This window comes from Rhincodon typus, chromosome 12, assembly GCF_021869965.1.
Source record: "Rhincodon typus isolate 14 chromosome 12, sRhiTyp1.1, whole genome shotgun sequence".
Taxonomy (NCBI): Eukaryota; Metazoa; Chordata; class Chondrichthyes; order Orectolobiformes; family Rhincodontidae; genus Rhincodon; species Rhincodon typus.
The window spans coordinates 32,461,358-32,482,905 of record NC_063343.1 but is presented as its reverse complement, the minus strand read 5'-3'; the positions used below and the strand labels follow the sequence as shown (position 1 = coordinate 32,482,905).

At 39.8% G+C, this 21,548-nt stretch overlaps 1 protein-coding gene across 1 annotated transcript in view; it reads left to right on the top strand.

The window, feature by feature from the left end:
- The window catches only part of LOC109911032 (glutamate receptor ionotropic, delta-2-like), a 477,476-nt gene that overhangs the window by 432,930 nt on the left and 22,998 nt on the right, over positions 1–21,548 (top strand). The window contains exon 13 of the mRNA XM_048603965.1: positions 4,392–4,558. Within this exon, the coding sequence (XP_048459922.1) occupies positions 4,392–4,558 (167 nt within the window). The remainder of the gene's footprint in view (positions 1–4,391; positions 4,559–21,548) is intronic.

Here is a 21,548-nt window from a genome sequence, read left to right as displayed (position 1 = left end):
AAAGCAATGTTCTTCAAAGTCAGATTGGTGTGTGGCTTGGAGAGGATCTTGAAAGTGGTGGTGTTCCTATGACTCAGCTGCCCTTGTCCATCTAGGTAGTAGAGTTCACGATTTGGAAGCCTAAAGGGCCTTGGTGGGTTGTTGCAGTCCATCTTTTGTAGATGGTACAAATTGCTTCCATTGTAAGTCGGTAGTGGAGGGAATGAACTTTGAACATACCAGATGGAGTTCCAATCAAGTGGCTGCTTTGTCCTGGATGGTGTCAAGCTTCTTGAGCATTGCTGGAGCTGCACACATCCAAGCAAGTGGAGAATTTTCCATCATATTGTTTTCTTTTACCTTGCAAATAGTGGAAAAGCTTTCAGGAGTCAGGAGGTGAGTTATTCACTATAGTTTCCCACCTCTGACATGCTCATAAAGCTGCAGCATTTGTATAGCTGATCCAGTTTAGTTTCTGTTCAATGGTAACCATCAGAATGTTGATGTGAGAGATTCAGTGATGGCAATGCTATTGAATGTCGAGGGGCAATGGTTAGATCCTGTCCTTTTGGAGATGTTCATTGCCAGATTCTTGTGTAACAAGGATATTATGTACCATTGTCAAGCCAAGTCTGAATGCTGTCCTGATCTTGTTGCATTTGGACATGGTCTGCTTCATTATCTTGTATTTTGCAGTGATGGACTGGGCATCCCCATAATTGACAATGGGAATATTTTAAGAGCCATCTCCTCCATTGAGTTTTTGAAATGTCCTTCACTATTCATGACTGATGGCATTTGGGACATAGTTAGTTTTAGAGAATCATACAATGACAGGCTGAGTCTTCACACTATTTCTTTAGTAAAATTAGATATTGAATTAGACCATGGACTATTATTATGTCTTGCTTCAGATTTTTTTTCAATCTGGCAGTGAGTTTACCCAGAATAATTTTAATGATATTTCAGAAATAGCACAGTTGACTGCGTGTTGAAGGGGGCTGATAAAAAGTAATTAATCATAGACTTCATGCAGCAAATAGCAAGCAAGCAAACAATGATTGTAAAATTATTGAAGAATCAGTTTACTTTTGAAGTAGAATATTAAAATAAGTGACCTGAGAACATTAAATACCAACTGGGGAGGCGATGGCCTAGTGGTATTATTACTGAACTGTTTACCCAGAGACCTAGATAATGTCCTGAGGACCCAGATTCAAATCCCACCATGGCTGATGGTGGCATTTGAATTTAATAAACATCTGGAATTAGGAGTCTAACGATGATTGTGAATCCAGTGTCAATTACAAGGGGAAAAACCTATCTCTTTCACTAATGTCCTTTAGAGAAGGAAACTGCTGTCCTTACCTGGTCTGGCCTACATGTGACTCCAGATCCACAGCAATGTAGTTAACTCTTAACTGCCCTCTGGGAAATTAGGGATGGGCAATAAATGCTGCCCAGTGACACCCTCATCCCATGAATGAATAAAGGAGAAAAAAAAATGGATAATTGGTTTCACCATTCTTTTTGATTAAAGCAGGTGAATAACTTCTGGGTGAAAATTCAGGTAGGTTTTAGGTTAACAATTAACTATTACAAACAAATGGATTCTGATTAAATGAAATGGTCTACAAATATTGGTCCAGCAATGTTTACTTCTGATAAAAGTGTGGTGATAAGGGAGGAACCAAAACACTGTGACTCAGTTGCCAGTGGTGAATGAATAGCCTCAGTTAAATTAGACAACTCAAAAGTCAGCACTGCAACATGTGAAGTGTTTCTGATTGATTCACTCATATTAAAAAATGTTTCTGACGAAAATTTTTTTAGCAAAAGCATTCCACATATGTGGGACAGATTTATTGTAAATTTATTTTATGTATAATCATTTTATCTAGATATTTCAGTATAGTTCTTAGACAGGTGTGTCTTTTACATATGTTGCTTACTCCAGTTCAGTGTCATATTCAGTATGGCATTCTAACTGCATTGACTATTACTCACATCTTTACCAGTAAAACTAGCTGTATTTGTTCTAAAGTCTGGGGTCTTGGAAAAGAGTTGAAAAGCACTATTAATGAAAGTCTGCTATTTATATCTACAGAGCTTGCCATAGTATTATTGTTACAGTCTAGAAGTAATAGCATTGTCTTTGCTTTAATAAGAGCGTGAGTTAGGATCTGATTTCCTGTCACTTACATCAAAGCTGATATAATAATACTCCGTTAATCTGTTTGGAGTTAGTAAGTAGCTTAAGTATTGTTATTGTCACAGAAAAAAATTATTCCTGAACATGTTTGCTTTCCTAAGAAAGTTGTATAATTATTTTGTTAACGTTGAACTAATAAAAATGGTAAGTCCTTATCCTTGCAGGGCCCAGACAGTTGCATGTATGGCAGCCAATGGTGAAGCATTTAAAATTAGAGATGCTCCAGAGATCAGAATTAGATGGGCGTCAATTTATCAAAGTTGTGTGGGGCTGGAGAGATAAAGGACCAAAATATGCGTGTCCTGGTGCAAGGTGAGCTCATGTCATAGGTGGGTGGGTTCTCTGCAGGATGTCTGGCTCCCATTCACCTTGCTAGTGCTTGTTTACAGGATGGGAAAAGCAATAGTACCGCAAGCCCACAGAGTGAATATTTTAGACCCTCTGCAATTTTGATGGAGTTGGTCCAGTTTCTGAAGGTGACATGCGTTATGCCAGTTCAGAAGTGTTGGAAAGTTCCACAATCCCTTGTGTGGAATTGGGAAACATTTGACAGACAAGTTCAAAAAGTGTTGTACCAACTGCTCATATCACAATATAGTGTTATAAATCAAATTTGCTTTAATACAGTGATTGAAGATCGAGCTTTATTTTAAAAGACAACTATCCATTAAGCTTACAGGCATTGTGAAAGAGAAGAGAAAAGCAAAGTTTTCAGGTGCATCAGGTTTCATTAAATAGATGAAGTGTTCATTCTGCAGTGAACAGTAGTGATATTCAGATTTGATAGCGTTATTTGACGCCTGTAATTTAATCTTTTCATTAATTGACAGCTCAGACATTTGTTCCTCAACTGTAAAATTTGAACAGTGGTCTGTTTGAATGACTTAAAAGGTTTTAATGTATTCAACTCTGGAGCTTTTGTTGACATGGTTATGCAATAAAATCTTGCTCTATGAGCTTGGCTGAGTTCTAACAACAAACCCCACCCCCAAGCATTCAGCTCAACACGGGGTTGGATGCAATCATTAAATGGAACCTCTTTATACATTATTAGCTGACCTCCTGATTCCTGCATCAAAGGGGGAAATCTAACTGAGCAATAGCGAGACCACAGAATAATTTGAAAGCAATGATGAGAATGTTTAATATTGAGTCTTTGCTTAACTGTTTAAAATCAGGGTCAGCAAGAATGAGTGACTGTTAACTGAGAATTGATGCAATTTGTCATGGGCAGGAGAATTTAGTTGATGTCAAGTTTATATAGAGCTGTATATGGAAGGCAACCATCAAATCATTAGAATAGTCAAATCTAGAAAGAATAAAAGGACAGATGAGAGTTTCAACAATAAATCATATCAGGCAGAGGTTCCATCATGGAATGGCTTGGTGAAGGTGCACATATGGGAATGGAAACTCATCTCAGGATTAATATGACTTGAAGGCTGTAAAGAGCATGGTTCACCCTCAGGCAGTTGAGGGAGTTATGAGAGATGGCAACGACCTAGAACTAAGCAAATTCAACGTGCATTGGAAACATGACATGTTTTCAGATGAGTTTACTTGGGTGCAACATGTAATGATAAATAAGCAGAGGCCAAGGAAAGTTTAAGGACATGAGGGATGAGATTGGGGGAAGAATTCATTGCAACTAATTTTCTGGCTATGATGAAAATGGACACAATCCCATCCTAAGTGACAGGAAGGAGAGTGGTGTGATCAACAAGTTCAGAAGGGTAAGGAGAAATAGTTTACTTTTGTCATAGTCACATGGGATGTCATTTGTGATTTTATAAGAGCCATATCGTTACTCAGTAGCTTGCGCAGTAACCTGAGTGGAGGAGTTCAAAATTGGAGTTGTGTGAAAGGTAGGTACAAATTTGGAAGGCAGAGCACATTCAAGAACTTTGAAGAGCATGTAAGAAAATTAAAAAACATCTTGACACACTTGATGCATTAAATATTGTAACTTGTCTTGTAAAATATAGAAATGACAATCCCTCTGGTTCAGCTCATGCACTTTTTCATCAGCTTAATTTGAAATTTTAAGACAAGAGAATTATCTGGGTGATTTCATTTTGATACCTTTATGTGACAATAAAGGCATTGATTCATTTAATGGTATATTTATGTCGCCTGCATTTTTGAAAACTATATATAGAGCTAACATATGGATAAACCATGTTCACTTCCATATTTTAAGGTAAAGGCTGGAAATTATGCATTCATCTGGGATGTTGCAGCCCTGGAATATATTGTAGAGAATGAGCCTGATTGCTCCCTTGTCACAGCAAGGAATTCTAAAGTTGATCGAGGTTATGGCGTTGCTCTTCAAGATGGCAGCCCTTACAGAGACATTTTTTCGCACAGGTATGTCCTGCCTGTGCTTGAAATCCAATAGTTTTGATATTGTATTCTACATCTTGTGTCTAAAAAATATATATTCTAACAATAAGTGAACTGATTTTGGGATTCCATGAGAAAACCTATCCAAGAAGCTCATGTTTACTTAATTATTTGCGTTAAGTAAAGACAATGCTTTTATTCCATCAACATCCAAGGTGGTTTTATTGAATCTTGCAATAGCAAATATCTACCAAAAAAGCCTTACAAAGATATGGAGCATTCCCAAAAAAAAACCTGGAAAAAATGTACTAAGACATATATTCAGGTTCATATTTTTGAATTTCATCATTCTGTATTATACTAGGATTGCCTGTCATTATGGTTAGCAGTATTCTCTTCTCTTCCTGCAACTTTAGTGACTTCAAGTAAACATTGTTACCAGTATTAATACTGGGCAGGCAATAGGTAACTACTGTCTTTCCCTTGTGAAAAGTGAGTATGAGTGTAGGTGGAAAATGCTATCAAGAAAGTAGAAAAGATTCTGAATTTTATCAAAGGGCTACTTGATATGGATGACAGGGAGCATTCTCAATTTCTACAAAACATTCATCAGACTGCAGTTGGCAAGAATTTCCTACATGTCTGTGAGCCCCACTATAATGAATATTAAGCCAATAATTTCAAGCACGAGCAGTGAAAGATTGTGCATTCGGGTTTTGCAAATCTCTAGCAAGAATCAGACAGGATTGTCACTAGAAGAACAAAAGCTAATATACAATGAAATCCCTTCACTTAGAGAGTTATTGATTCTTTGAAATTTTCTACCCAGAGTTACTGTATTCAAGGTTGAAATTGATAAACATTTGGACACTGAGGGTATCAGGAATAAGGCAATAGGAAAGGAACGTCAATATAAGAGTGGTGAGCATTTTGTTGAAAGGTAGTGCCATTAGTAACAATAACAATTGTATGTTATGAAATTATTTATTTGGTGTGAAAAGTCAATATGAATTAATAATTAGTATTTTTTATATTTTATGAAAGGATGCAGAACCATTTCTGAAATGAGTTGGACATAACTTCTTTGTTTCATCCATTGTATAATTTTTTTGACTGATTTACCACCTTCCTGAAAAATCTAACTTTAAACACAAGGACACTTTTGAATATTAATTTGAATTTTCCAGAGTAGTTTTAACACAGGAATAAACTTATCTTGCCAGTGTATCAGGCCCAAATGCAAAATGTAAGGAGAGTGGTGGCAACCGTTCGGTTTAACCTAGCCGCAGTTCTACAGCAGAAATTACTGCAGCAGCACATTAGCCTCGATTCAAAAAGTTATAAACTCAAATCTGCACTCCAGAATCTTGAGCGTCTGTTGACCATTCCAACAAGCTACTGAGAAACTGCTACACAATCAGAGGTGCCATATTTCAGATGAAGTAATAACATAGGCTATCTTTGTTGTATTAATTGGATGCAAATGAATATCATGCCACGATTGTGAAGAAGAGTAGAGAAATTCTGTTTGCTGTCCCAGCCAATGTTTATCCCTTAACCAAAATCACAAAAGTAAATTGACTGATGACTATCAAATTGTTGTTTGTGGGTGTTCTTATGTGCAAATTGTGTTTTTATTTATTATTACAGAAGTGACTACATTTGGTAAATAGTTCAAGTTGGTGTAATGTGTCCTGATGTCTTCTCTCATGCCAGAATTCCTAACATTTCTGACTCTTTCCACCCAGCAATCCAGACATCAAAATTAGCATCTGGGTCATTGCAGGCATGATATTAGGGTTCATTGGGTTCATTGTCTAAAACTGCACATTTCAATTTTATTTGATTGGTTCTCTTACAAGAAGGACTGCTACAATGCAAACACTCACCTTTAATTCATTAAAGATTTAGTCTTAATGACACATTCGTGCTCTGAAAATTTTTGAAGTACAGGACCCATTTTGATCTGTATTTGTGGTTTACAATTAACTGTGACCCTTGCCAAGCTATTCAGGTGCAGCTGTAACACTGTCAAGGAATGTGAGAAATTGCCAAGGTATGTTCTGTTTTAAAATTGGCCTAAGAAGAAGCCTGTGTGATGGAGCTGTTAAGGATTAGAGGGGGGGCCCAGATTGTTTTGCTGGACAGAAGGTATACAATATTCACATTTAGAGACAATGGCAGAAGCATCTGTTTACAATGGTTAAGGTATTAGTTTTCAAACTCCCAGGTAAGTGTTGAGAGTATGGAGTTGTAAACAGTAATACTTTAAACTGTCCATATCCTTCCAAGAAAATAGAGCTGCAGTCTCACGGATAGCTAATCAGAGATTAAACTTTGAAACAAGATACATGTGATTCACCTTGCCATAGAGGTAGCCTTTGGGAGGAAAGGGTTTCTAAAATATTCCTGAAAACATGGGCAGATTGCCATGATCCAGAAAATCAGGAACAGCCAGAGGCTGACATCTCTGTGGTTCACTGCATTGGAGTGCAAATGTGATTCATTTTGGATCAGAAAGACCACATTTGTTAGGATTTGAAACAAGGTTGGAAGATAATACAGATTGCACCAAAGGAAGCCTTCATCATGAAACACAGTTCTACAGTTAAGAAATACCAGACTTGGAAAAGGAAGGGAAACAAATCCTCAAGTGCACAAAATCGCTTTGGAATGGCTCCTGATACTGTGAAATGGGATTTTGGTTGCGTTAAAAGTTCTACAGTTTAAAGTACAAGCTCCTTCAAAAATAGAATTTAGTCAATAGTGCTTTGAGCCTGTTTGTTACAGTAGAAATCTTAAAATTTGAAATCCTGTTGTATTATTCTTTCAATTATTTGTTAAAGTACAAATTTCTGTTTTTATAAAGATAGCATTGTCTATGAGGATCATAACATGGTTCCCGAAACTGCCCATAGTACTCCAGTTGTAGTCTGGTGATGCGTTTATTATGGCTAAAATAGGATTTCTATGTGCTCTGCATTCTAGACCTCTATATATGAAGGCCAGAATTTCATTAATCTTTTGTGTTCTGTATCTATTTTGCAAGTATTTCAAGGGTCTGTTTGTATGAAGACAGAAATCTCTTTGGTTTCTCACCATCTAGAAAGAACCTTTTTATTCCAGATTGGATTATCTCACATTTGCCTATGTTGAATTCCACAGTTTCACTCATTCACTTAATCTATTAATACCTCTCTATAATTTTATTCTTCTATCTCCAGTGCTTTCAATACAGGCTCTCTTTGTATCACAAGCAAATTTGGTTATGGGCTGTTAGTCCATTGTCTGAGTCATTAATAAATACTTTGAATAGTTCAGTCCCCAACTCAAATCCTGTTGGACAGAGCTAGAAATATTCTGTCAAATACAGTACCTACCTATTATCCCTTCTTGCTGTTTTCTGCCACTCAGGTTTTAAACAAGGTCAATAATTTGCTTTTGCCTCTTTGAGTCTCAATCTTAGCTAACAACTAAAATCAGGAACGAGTCAGAATTTTCTATTCACAAAATACATCCTTTGCTTTTAAATCACTAACATTTTCTTTCAAACTGCTTCTTGTTGAGCTTCTGAAACACCATAGCAACTGTTGCCCAGATACCTCAGGCATGACTTTTAACAGATGTAACTGCTAGGTTATTTTTGAAGCCTATTTGGTGTCATTAGAACTAACATGTATGTAGTTTGCCTGTAATTGTAACTCGTGCATGCACAATAGATTTGTTTTTTTTTCTTTCAAGTTCATAGATTGGATCATGAAAGGATAGATTACTCATTTTTAAGTAAGAAACAAATGGCCCACCTGATATGGTAAATGGCAAAAACAAGAGCAGTTTCTGTTATTTAAAAAAAATTGGAATACCAGGACTGCTAATTGCCAGTCATCTTTATGGCTTATTAACACAGGAAACATCTCAGCATAAGAATCATTTGATAATATGAATGCACATCTGCTTGAGATTTGCACCTTTCATTTTGTACTATCTCTCCAAAATGTATCCGCTCACATTTCTCTGCATTGAATTTAATCTGCTACCTATCTGCCCACTCCACCACTTGTCAATTGATTTTGAAGTTCTACACCATCCTGTTCAAAGTTTACAATGACTGCAGGTTTTCTATTGCTCACAAACTTAGACATCCTCTGTATATCAATGTCTATATCATTAACATATATCAGGAAAATCAAAGGTCCCAATACCAACCCCTGGGTGCTCCACTGCAAATGTTCCTTCAACCTGAAAAAATATCCACTGATCATTATTTTCTGTTTGCTATCACTCAGCCAATTTTGCATCTATATTACTACCATTCATTTATTCTATCAGCTCTTAATTTGCTCCCAAATCCGTTGTATAACACTGTTTCAAATAACATTTGGTAGTCCATGTAAACCACATCAGCAGAAATGCCATTATAAACCTTCTTTGTTGCCTTTTCGGCAAGTTGAATAAGCATAAATTTCCCTTAGGAAATTCAATTAACTCAAATAGTCCACGTGATTTATTTTAATAATCATGAATTATTTTATCTAAAAGCTCCCTAGCGCCAAAGTTAATCTAACAGGTCCGAAAGTGATCGGCTTATCCTTCACCTTTTTATTGACAGAAGTGGCAATGTTGCAATTTTTCAAACTTTTTCCACTATCCATGAATCTAAAGAAAACTGAAAAAACCAATGCCTCTGTCATTTCCATTCTCACTTCCTTCAGTATCCTTGGATACAACTCCTCTATTACTGGCCTACTTAAATTTAACTACAGACTGTCTATTCAATATTTCTGCATCAACTTTGAACCTTCTAGATTCAGCCTCGTTCTTAATTGTACTTTCTCCCAGGCATAAGCACATTCTTCTTTATATTCATTTCTATCTTCTTTTTCATCCAGCGAACTCTGGATTTGTTTGCCTTACCTTTTCCTTTTGAGAGAGCATAGCTTGTGTCCAAGTCATCTCTTTTTGAAGGTAACCCATTATTTAGCTACACTCTTTGGCTACATTTTGTTATGTACTAGACTAACCCCGTCAAAATACATTAAGAAGAAGACCCAACTTTTTCTCACTTTTAATGGCAAGGACAAGGCATTGTGTTCCAGATGCTTGGTCAAAATAGCAGGCTTAAAGCAAAACACACTTTAATTTCACACTGTAGGTAAAATACAAAGGAAAGAAGAATTGGAATAGTATTTCCAATAAATCTATTGGAAAATTTAACAGAATAATAGATTATTTAACTACTAAATAGCAAATGATCCAATATAGTAGCATCCCATAAACACACTATTGGCAAAGGCAAATTCAGCAAAACAGATTGTCTTACATGGAATTCCAGCAGCAGGAAGAAAAGCCACACATTTAGCTGTAACCGAGAGAGGAATTAATAGCTTCCACAATCATCTACCATACCGCAGCAACTATTGAAAGCTGAAACAAAAATCCTGATCCAGTGGGTACTTGACCCCACCCCTTAATGTTGTTTTTATTGTTCCAGCTTTTCAAAAAGAAAATGCTAGCTGGGCTCAGAACAGACAACTCATCTCCAAGTTTACAACACATGCTTCCAAAAGAAATATGACAGAGCGAATCTTTCTTAAAGGCACGTCTCGTAACAAATTTTTGTCTCCAGTCTACCTGGCTCAGCTCCATTCTTGCCCCTTTGATGTCCCTTGTTAATTTTTCTGAGTGTGGATTGTTCATTGTCCTTTTTCATCATTGTACTAAACTGTAAAACCATATGACATAGGAGCAGAATAAGGCCACTTGACCCATTTGTCTTCTCCACCATTCAATCATGATTGATGTAGTTCTCAACTCCATGCTCCTGCCTTCTCCTTGTAATATTTTATCCTCTCGCTAATCAAGAACCTGCCAATCTCTGTCTTAAATACACTTAATGACGTGGCCTCCACAGCCTTCTGCTGCAAAGAGTTTCACAGATTAACCACCCCTGAAAATAATTCCTCCACATCTCAGTTCTAAAGGGTCGTCCCTTCACCGTGAACTATGCCCACGGGTCTTCAACTGCCCCATCAGTGGAAACATCTTCTCCACATCCACTGCATCAAGGCCTCTCAGTACTCTGTAAGTTTACATGAGATCCCCCTCATCCTTCTAAACTCCATTCAACACAGACCTGGAGTCCTCAACCACTCCTCATATGACAAGCCCTTCATTCTCAGGTTTATTCTTGTGAACCTCCTCTGGGCCCCCTCCAAAGGTGAGGGGTGACCTTATAGAGGTTTATAAAATCATGAGGGGCATGGACAGGGTGAATAGACAAGGTCTCTTCCCCAGGGTGGGGGAGTCCAAAACTAGAGACCATAGGTTTAAGATGAGAGGGAAAAAATGTAAAAGGGACCTAGGGGATAACTTTTTCACACAGACGGTGGTACGTTTGTGGAATGAGCTGCCAGAGGAAGTGGTGGAGGCTGGTACAATTACAACACTTAAAAGGCATCACGGTCGGTATATGAATAGAAAGAGTTACAAATTGTTAAATGCTGGCAAATGGGGCTACATTTATTCAGGTTATTTGTTCAGCGTGGATGAATTGGACTGAAGGGTCTGTTTCCATGCTGTAAGGCTCTATGACTCTATATTATGGTCACTGCCCAACCACCCCACAGTTCCTTCACCTAAGCTCCCTAATTAAGTCTACCTCATTACTTATCACCAAATCCAGAATTGCCTGTCCCTAGATGGAAAAAAATCATCTCGCTGACATTCCACACATTCCACAGATTCCTTTTGGTCAAGGTAGCAGCAGAGTAAGGGGGCTGAGCCCGTGGCTCATTTGCTCCCATCAGCTTTCATTTTCTTTCTTTTTTCTTCTTTTTACTTTTGCTCTTTTTTTTTTCTTTTCTCTTCATTTTGCTTTCTTTTAAGCCTCTGGCAGCAGCACCAAAACCACCAGGATGTGCCGGACGCAGCTCCACCTCAGCCTGGGGCCTCACGGCAAGTGAGTGACAGATCTTGGGCTGACTTCCCCAGCCCAGACTCACGAGCTAGGCCAAGGCTCCAGCTAAGCCCAGGGGTCTGGAGAAGAAATGGGGTCTCCCGGTGTGGCAGTCTCCTGATGTGGTGGAATCCCAGTCTGGTGGTCTTGTCTCGGTGTGGCAGTCTTATACTAGTGTGCGGTTCTTGGCCTGGCATGAAGGTTTTGTCCCTGTATGGAGGTCTCCTTCATCTTTGGCGTCCAGGTATTCCAACAGTCTGGCAGGCAGTCTCATTCAGCAGTGGCAGTCTTGGCCTCGCATGGTGATCTTCTTTGGTGGAGGTTTTTGGCCCAGAATTTCAGGAGCTCGGTGATTCTCATGCTGGAATGTCGCTGTTGTCCCAGCTGCATCTTTAGGGTAATCCATCATTCCTAAATCAGCTTTCCCGAGCCCAGGAGCTTTTAACTGAATGTTGTCTTAATTTTATCTTTTAAAATTATTATGTTTGACTTTTGTCAATGATGTAGGCACTGTAGTGGAAGACTTATAAAACTTTTCACAGTATTTTTCATGTAAAAGTACATGTGTTAATAAATTTCTATTCTATTCTATTTCTGTTCTATTCAATTCTATTTTCATGGATTCCACTACCAACCTTATTTTCCCAGTCCACCTGCATATTGAAGTTGTCCATGATTATTGTAATAGTGCCTTTCTTTTCCTGCCTTTTCTATCTTCTGATTTATTTTCTGCCCACATCCTGACTACTGCTAGGAGGCCTGTACACACTTCCCATCAGGGTCTGTTTTCCTTTGCGGTTCCTCTACACTACCCACACAGATTTTATGTCTTCCAACCATATATCACTTCTTGCTATTGATTTAATATCATTTCTTCCTAACAAGACAACACCCCACCCCCGCCATCCACCTGCTTGCCCTGTCAATAGGACGTGTATCCTGGGATATTTCATACCCAGCCCTGATCCCCTTGCAACCATGTCTCAATGATGCCTATAGCATTGTTGCTGCCTTTAACTTAAACTCAAATGTACAATGATCACTGTTGTCTGAATTGTTACCCAATGTTACTTGACCTACTTGCTACATCTCATTCTCAAGAGCCAGGACTCGCAGTTCCTCCTTTCTCATTGTAGTGAGAACATTCTGCTTTGGTAAATTTTCCTGAATGTAACCTGGGAATGCATATCCTGCTTTGTACCTATACTACATCCAGTCTATATTCAGATAATTAAATACCCCATATAATTTTCCTACAATGTTTGCACTCTGTACTTTCCTTGTTAGTTTGTTACTCAACATCCTTCCCACTTAATTTGTGGACTATGGGCTACACTGAGCAATGTGATTGTTCTTTTTTTCTTCTTCAACTCTAACCAAATTGATTCTGCCCTTAAACCCTATAGGGCATTCTCCTTGTACAACTTCAACTCTCTTTCATCAATATCAACTCTCATCCTTCTTTCTTTTCTTCCTTGAACAATTTATGTGCAGAAATGTTTAACACCAAGAACTGTTTTTCCTTGAGCCAGGTTTCTGTTATAATCATAACATCATAATTTCAAAGAACACTGACATCTACCCAAAAAATTTGAAAATTGTCCCAGTGTGTGCACTACAAAATGCAAGAGGAATCTAATCCAGCCAATTACTAAGCCATTAGTCTACTCTTGAGTGTCTGTAAATTGACAATGCTATCAAATGGCACTTACTGGTAACAGTGGCTGTTCCTCAATTCAAAGATTATGTCTACCCAGGATCATCAGTTTCTGCTCTAAATCTTCATATGACTGAACAGGCCAATTCCCGACATCCCATCTTTGAGCACATGGGACACAATTTCCCACAAAGTAGTGTGACCTGAATTTTTGGATTTGTTTCCTTTTCCTTCTTTCTCTGCCGTTGCCCTGCCTCATCATTAAGAAGTTGTGACTCAAAACATGATGCAGCTTGCTGGACAGAATTATCACCATTTTAAATGATTGTTACAAACCTGCTCCCAGTCATTAATTTCATTGTTGTCATGCTTCACCAAGAGCTTCAGATTGTCTATGAAGCATTTTCTATATCCTCCCCTGGAACGCTGGCCATTTGAGTGTTGACGAAACATGATTTGGTGAGAAAGACCACTCTGTATCTAATCCAACAACATTGATGTTTGCTGGAGTTTTGCAAGAATGCCTGTGGAGCTGACTTCAGAAAGAACATGAGCATTTGTTTGGCATTCCTAACATTAAATCTGGAGGTTCGCAGAGGCATCACTGATGAAATGTCTCACTGCCATAGACTGTAAAAGACTGAGCTGATACAAGCTGATCCAGTGTTGGATCTTCTCCTTAATGGTGGCCTTTTGAGGGAGATGGCCACCAAGGTTTGAGAAGTGTTTGATATGCTTCTGAACAGGTGTGGATTGGTTTGGCAATGTTCAAGGACAGGCCAAGTTCATTGTATGTAGAGTTGAAGAGATCATGAGTAGCCTGCAATTTGGTTTAGAATGGCCAAAGTGAATGACATTGCAGTCATTCAAAAGCTATATATTACATATATGTGTGGTGGTGAGTTTGGTTTTGGTACAGAGGCATCTGAGGTTAAAGAGATCTCCATTTAGGTGATACTTAATATGCATACCAGAGGGCAATTGATCTTTACTTAAGTTAATAATATGAGGGGGTGGGGTATTTATTATTATAACAGGACAGAACCCTGCAATACAGTGGACATTTTTAACTTGTAATATTAAAATGTTTTTTTTTTAAAGTGCTGATAAGGATTAAAAGTGGCTACAGATCTAAATTAGATGACTGTCCAGACAGTGAGAGACTGATGTTATATAATATGTAAAAGTGTCTGAAGCCACTTCATTCACATTACGTGATATTTCTGACCACAATTATAACAAGGAGCTAATGACTATTGCACAATACCAAACCTCCCCAACTGCAGACAACTCCCCAATTGTTTTTCTCATAGAATAGTACACAAAGACAGAAGTTAAAAACAGTTTCAACTCTACTGGCATGGACTAATGAGACTTAATGCTGCCATATGTCCTAGCCTGGTTTTGAGAATTAATTGTGCTTTGATGCTCTCGGTTAAAGAATTATCTTTTATTCACCCCATGTTACTGATAAATTCCTATGCATTTTGAGCGCTTAAACCAGTTAAAAAGGAAACAGAACAACAAAGGAATCTTTCACATTCCTGAATACTAGAATTCTATCATGGTTAAAAGGAATTAGAAGTACTGAATCTCAACCAATCTGTACAATTAAGAATCATGAAGCTCATTGTTTACCCACAAATGCCAGTAACCTCCAGTGCAATAGACAAAATGTTACATAGAAACTTAGGAAATAGGAGTTGGACTATACCATTCAGCCCTTTCAAGATTGCTCCCCCATTCAATATGATTATGGCTGAACATCCATCTCAGTACCCTGCTCCCACTTTCTCTACATAACCTAAGAATGCATTCTAAGAACCTGAGATCTTAGTGAAAACATTCATTGTTTAGGCCTCAATTCCTTTCTCTGGCAGAGAATTCCACAGGCTTATCACTCTCTGGGTGAAGAAATTTCTCCTCATAGGATAAAATCCCTACCGCGTGGAAGCAGGCTGTTCAGCACATTGACTCCACACTGATGTTTCGAAGACATCCCACCCAGATCCAACACCCCCCCACCCCATAACCCTGCATTTACCATGGCTAGTCCACCTGGCCTATACCTCCCCAGACACTGGGCAATTTAGCATGGCCAATCCACCTAACCTGCACATCTTTGGACTGTAGAAGGAAACCGGAGCACCCAGAGGAAACCCACACAGGTGTGGCAAGAATGTGCAAACTCCACATGGAGACAGTCACCTGGGGGTTGAATCGAACTGAGTGCTGCAAGGCAACTGTGCTACCCACTGAGCTACCATGCCACCCCATTTAGTCCTAAATAGCCTACCCTTGTATCCTTAAACTGTGACTCCTAATTCTGGATTCCCTGGTCATCAGAAACATCTTTCCTGTATTTGCCTTGTCTATTACTGTTAGAATTTTATAGGTTTCTGAGATACATCGTCATTTTTCTAAACTTCAATGAATATAGTCCTCACCGATCTAGTCTCTCTTCACTTATCAGTCCTGTCATCCCAGAAATTGGTGTGGTACATCTTTGTTGCACTCCCTCCACAACCAGAACATCCTTTCTCACAGATGGAGAGGAAAACTGCACACAATACTACTGGTGTGATCTCACCAAGATCCTGTGCAATTGCAGCAAGACATCCCTTCTCCTGCACTCAATTCCCATTGCTATGAAGGTCAAAATACAATTTGTCATCTTCACCACCTGCTGCACCTGGCCTCATTGCACATCCATATCACCCAATCTAACACTACTCAAATAATGATCTGCCTTTCTGTGTTTGATACCCAAATGGATAACCTCACATTTATTCACATTCTACTTCGTCTGCTATGTATTTGCCCACTCACTCATCTTGTCCAAATCACACTAAAACATCTCTACATCCTCCTCACAGCTCACCCTCCCAACCAGCTTTGTTTTGTTGGCAAACTTGGACATATTACATTTGGTTCCCTCAACTAAATCATTAATATATATTGTGAACAGCTAGAGTCCAAGAACTGATCCCTACAGCACTCCACTAGTCACTGAGATAACAAGGTGTAGAGCTGGATGAACACAGCAGGCCAAGCAGCATCAGAGGAACAGGAAGGTCGACGTTTCGGGCCTAGACCCTTCTTCAGAAGTCATTGATCTAGGCCCAAAATATCAGCCTTCCTGCTCCTCTGATGCTGCTTGGCCTGCTGTGTTCATCCAGCTCTACACCTTGTTATCTCAGATTCTCCAGCATCTGCAGTTCCTACTATCTCCTCCACTAGTCACTGCCTGCAATTTGGAATAAGACGTATTTATTCCTACTGTCTGTTTCCTATCTGCCAACCAGTTTTCTATCCATGGCAGTACACTACCCGAATCCTATGTGGGTGGCATGGTGGCTCAGTGATTAGCATTGTTGCTTCACAACACCAGGGACCTGGGTTCAATTACATCCTCCAGCAACTGCCTGTGTGGAGTTTGCACAATCTCCCTGTGTCTGTGTGGATTTCCTCCGGGTACTCTGGTTTCCTCCCACAGTACAAAGATGTGCAGGTTAGGAGGATTGGCCATGTTATAATTGTCCATAGTGTGGAGAGATATGTAGGTTAGATGGAGTAGTCATGGGAAATGCAGGGTTATAGAGTAAGGGGTAGATGTAGGCAGGATGCTCTTTGGAGGGTCAGTGTGCACTTGATGGGCCTAATGACCTGCTTTCACACTGTAAGGATTCTATGTGCTTTACTCGTACATGCTTATCACTTATATGGGACCTTATCAAAAGCGGTCTGAATATCCAAGTAAACCAATCCTCTGGTTCCCCCTTACCCAGTCTACATTGATAACAAATTCCAGTAGATTTGTTAAGCGTGATTTACCTTTCATAAATCCATGCTCTATCCAATCCTGTAACTGTTTTCCAAGTTCTCTATTACTAAACCTTTTAGAATGGTTTCCAGCATTTTCTCCACTACTGATGTCAGGCGAACAGGTCTAAAATTCCCTGTTTTCTCTCTATCTCCTTTATCTTTTAATTAATGAAATTACATTAGTACCTTTCAATTCATAGGAATTGTTGCAGCATCCAGAGAATCTTGAAAGATGACCACCAATGCATCCATTATATCAAGGGCCTCTTTCTTACATATTCTGGGATGTAGATTATTGAGCTCTGGGTATTTATGGGCCTAAAATCCCAGCAATTTTCACAACACCAAACAAATACTTACTCCCTCTCACTAGACACTATGTTCTTTAATATTTTTGGGCTGTTATTTGTGTCCTGCTATGTGAAGACAGAACTATTTATTTAATTGGTCCACCATCCTTTATTTCTCATTATAACTCCCCTTGTTTCTGATTGCAAGGAACCTATATTTGCCTTCACTAATCTTTTTGTCTTCACATAAAAAGCAGTTTTTACAATCAGTTTGCTTTTCTCTGCGAGCTTACTTTTTTGTTGTCTGATGCTTGAATTGTACATTTGCAATTGTGATGCAAAGGGCATTTATTGGTTGCAATTAGACTTTAATACATAAATCGGAGCATGATTTGTCCTTTGCATGTTATTTTCCTCTATATAAACTGATGGTGCCTTGCACATTGATGCAAACTGAAAATTTGTATTCGTGTCATGAACAAATTAACTTTTTCTTCTTCACTGCTTCCTCCTTCACACTCAGTTAATGCTGGGTAGCCTGTGAAATGACACTGTTAATAAACAAAATGCTACACATCAGTGCAATGAGCAAGATCATCCATATTTTGCACTCTAATTTCCAGGGGCTTTTTTTTTAAATGCAAATAACAACTTGGTGATTAGGTTGGTAAATATGTCCAAGCAAATTTTATTTCCAATGCATTTTTTTCATATTGGCAAAATGTTCAAAATGGAAGTGATGAATTTCTGCAGGGGTTTTCAGACCTCCCTTCCATAAATTTGGTGTGAGATCCATGGAACCCCAATAAAAGGGGTTAAATACCTATTTACACCATTTTTGTAAGAGCTGGTGCTGCTACTTCATTGAACAGAACTCACTTGTTTGTTCAAATAAATGTACTGTATTCTTTTTCTTATAAAGGACAGGTTATGATTTACCCATTGAAGTGGCTTCAAATCATCTTTTCTCCCAAATTAAGAAAATAGCAACCATTAATTGCAAAGTAGCAGTATCTCAACATGCGCTGTTTAATGTATTTTTTCTCCTCAATGTAGAGGTCAGTTTTCAGTCATACTTTCCATTCACTCATTGCATTTCAAAGCCTGTGAGTCCCAAATTTAATTCATTGTTCTGTAGAAAACAACTATAGTTCATCAGGTCTTTTGATCTGTGGCATAACCCCATCTACTGGGTTCACTGCAGTTGTACAGGTTAGTCATACTCATTTTAACAGTATTAGCATGAGGTTAATTTCACCAGACTTGTATCAAACCTACTAGCACTATCTGCACAGCGATTTGGCCACAGGCTAAAGAATAGATGGTGGGTGAAAAGAGAAGAGGAGACTCAGCAACTCGCTGATAACCACGGTGTATATGGCTACCTCTGTGCAATCTCAGTCATCCACAGTCCGAGTATCTAGGGTCCTACTTCACTGCGTGCCAAAAATGGAAAGACACTCATCAAAGACCTGGAAGCAGACAATACCCATCTTAGAGAGCAATTTGAAGACCTCCTCAACCAAGACGTAATTTTCAACACAAGTACTCTTGACACCATCCCACAATACACTATCCGTCACTCTCTCAGCACATCTCCAACCTGCCATGATTGAAAAAGCCACCTGACAACTGATAAACAACAAGGCATCAGGCTCAGATGGAATCCCCACTGAAGTACGAAAGTACAGCAGAGAAGCACTCTTGAGATGAATCCATAACCTCATCGCCTTGCTTGGAATGAAGAGACCATGCTGGGAGATCTCAGAGATTCTGTCATTGTGACCAACTTCAAGGAAGGAGACAAGTCCATGTGTGGAAATTACAGAGGGATTTCCCTACTGATTGCTACGGAATGCAAGAATCCTCCTCAACCGACTCTTCCCAGTAGTTAAGGAGCTCCTCCCCAAGTCTAAGTGTAGCTTCTGCCTATCAAGAGACACAATGGACATGATTAACGTTGTGTGACAAATCCAAGAAAAGTGCATGCAACAGCACCACCACCTTCTGTACTTGGCCATCTTCAATCTCGCAAAGGCCTTCAACTCTGTCAACCATGAGGGCTTGTAGAATATCTTCTTTAAATTCTACTGCCCCCTAGAATTTTGTCACCGTTCTCTACCTGATTCACACTGACATGGAAGCCATGATCCTCACTAATTGGCCCACCAGAGAACAAATGCAAATGCAAACTGGGGTCAAGCACAGTCATGTCATCGCACCAAGGCTCTACATCTTTCTCACTGCAACACTCCATGCCAGATAGGTTCTTGATTATCAAGGGGATCAAGGGTTACGGGGAGAAAGCGGGAGAATGGGGTTGACGAACTTATTAGCCATGATTGAATGGTGGAGCAGACTCGATGGGCCGAATGGCCTAATTTCTGCTCCTATGTCTTATCTCCATGAAGACCCATGCTGAAGTGGAGCAAACCTACAGGATGAGTGGGAGACTGTTAAACCTTCACCTCCAAGATGACTACAACTTATACCATTGAACTACACAGACAATGCCTGTGTGTGTACGTACTCAGGGGCTGAGATACAAATCATCATTGACACATTCACCGAGGTGTATGAGAGAATGGGCCTCAAACTAAACATCTGGAAAACAAAGGCTTTCCACCAGCCCATTCCTGCCACACAACATGGTACACCAACCATCAAAATCCATGGTGAGTCCCTGGACAATGTCGATCATTTCCCATACATCAGGAGGCTACTCTCAGCATGAGCAGGCATTAGCAATGAAATCCAACATCAACTCTAATACACAAATGCAGCTTTCAGACACCTAAGGAAGAGTGTTCAAAGCGAGAGGCCTCAAACCTAGCACCAAGTTGACAGAAGAGCCATCGTCCCCGTTTGTATCAGAAATATGGAGCATGTACAACAGACACCTCAAATCCTTGGAAAGTCATCATTCTTGCTGTAATTCAAGAATGGAGATAGCTCGTACTGTGGAAATTCCAGAAGGATTTCTCTACTGTCCACCACAGGAAATGCCATCATGAGAGTGCTCCTCACTTGCTTCCTCCCACGAGCTGAAGAGCTTTTTCAATCTCAATGCGGCTTCCACCCATCAAGAGGCCCAAAAGACATGATTTCTAGTGGGCAACAAATCCAAAAAAAGTGAACGAAAAGAAAACAGTACCAACCTCTGTACGTGGTCTTCTTCAATCTCACAAAGGCCTTCGCAAAATCAAACAAATCGACCGGCAAGATAGGCATACCAAGGTGAGCGTCTGCTCCCAGGCCAGTATCAAGCATGGCCAGTTGGGTGGGCCACACTATTCTCCAACCAGCCACAGGGCTCCCTAAGCAAGTGCTCTATTTGAAGTTCTGCAATGGTAAATGATCACTAGGAGGGCAGATGAAATACTACAAGGGCACCCTGAAAGCTTCCCTGAACAAATGCAACAGTCTTGCTGACACATGGGAATCACTTCCTTTAGAACACACAAACTGGAGAAGAAGCATCCGCAAAGGCTCCAGCAACTTCAAAGGTTGCCAAGTGGAGTGTATGAAGGCCAAACATAAGTAATGGAAAAAGCAGACAAAATTGAGATTGTGCCACTAATCCACCTCCTCAAATACCACCTGCCCCACTCTCTCGTAGAATCTGTGGCTCCAGGAATTGAATTAGCTTTATTGTCACATGTACTCAAATGAGTACAGTGAAAGGTTTACAGTTGCAGCATTACAGCACCATCTGAGGTACAGAAGATACTTAAGATCCTATTCGTAGGAAACAAAGAAAAATTAGAAAAGTAGAGGAAAAAATAGTCCAGCATTATAGGTCATAGGAATAAATTAGAAAAATAAAGTAGTATCATGTTCAGAATCAAAAATAAAGTAGTATCAAGACCATGCCAGCACCTAGCCTCAAGGGAGACCTCCACCACCTCACTGCCACCTGCACCAACCCACCAATGTAGGATTCACCTCATTGTTTGCCACTGGGCCCGCTTCACTGACACCACTGAACCCACACTCGCCCCATAACCAAGAATCCCTGGTTCTACTGCCAGACCAGACTGTTGCCATGACACAAGTCCTGCTTCGGCAGCAGATGTTGCCTTGCTGGTGCCGCCATCTTGAAGAGTCTGCTGCCTCCAGCGCTGCCGCCCCCAATCATTGGAGGGGCCTTGCTGCCACCGCCGCCAGCCCCGAACGCCAGGAGAACGACAACCTCACCGCCGCCAGCCCCGAACGCCAGGAGAACGACAACCTCACCGCCGCCAGCCCCGAACGCCAGGAGAACGACAACCTCACCACCACCAGCCC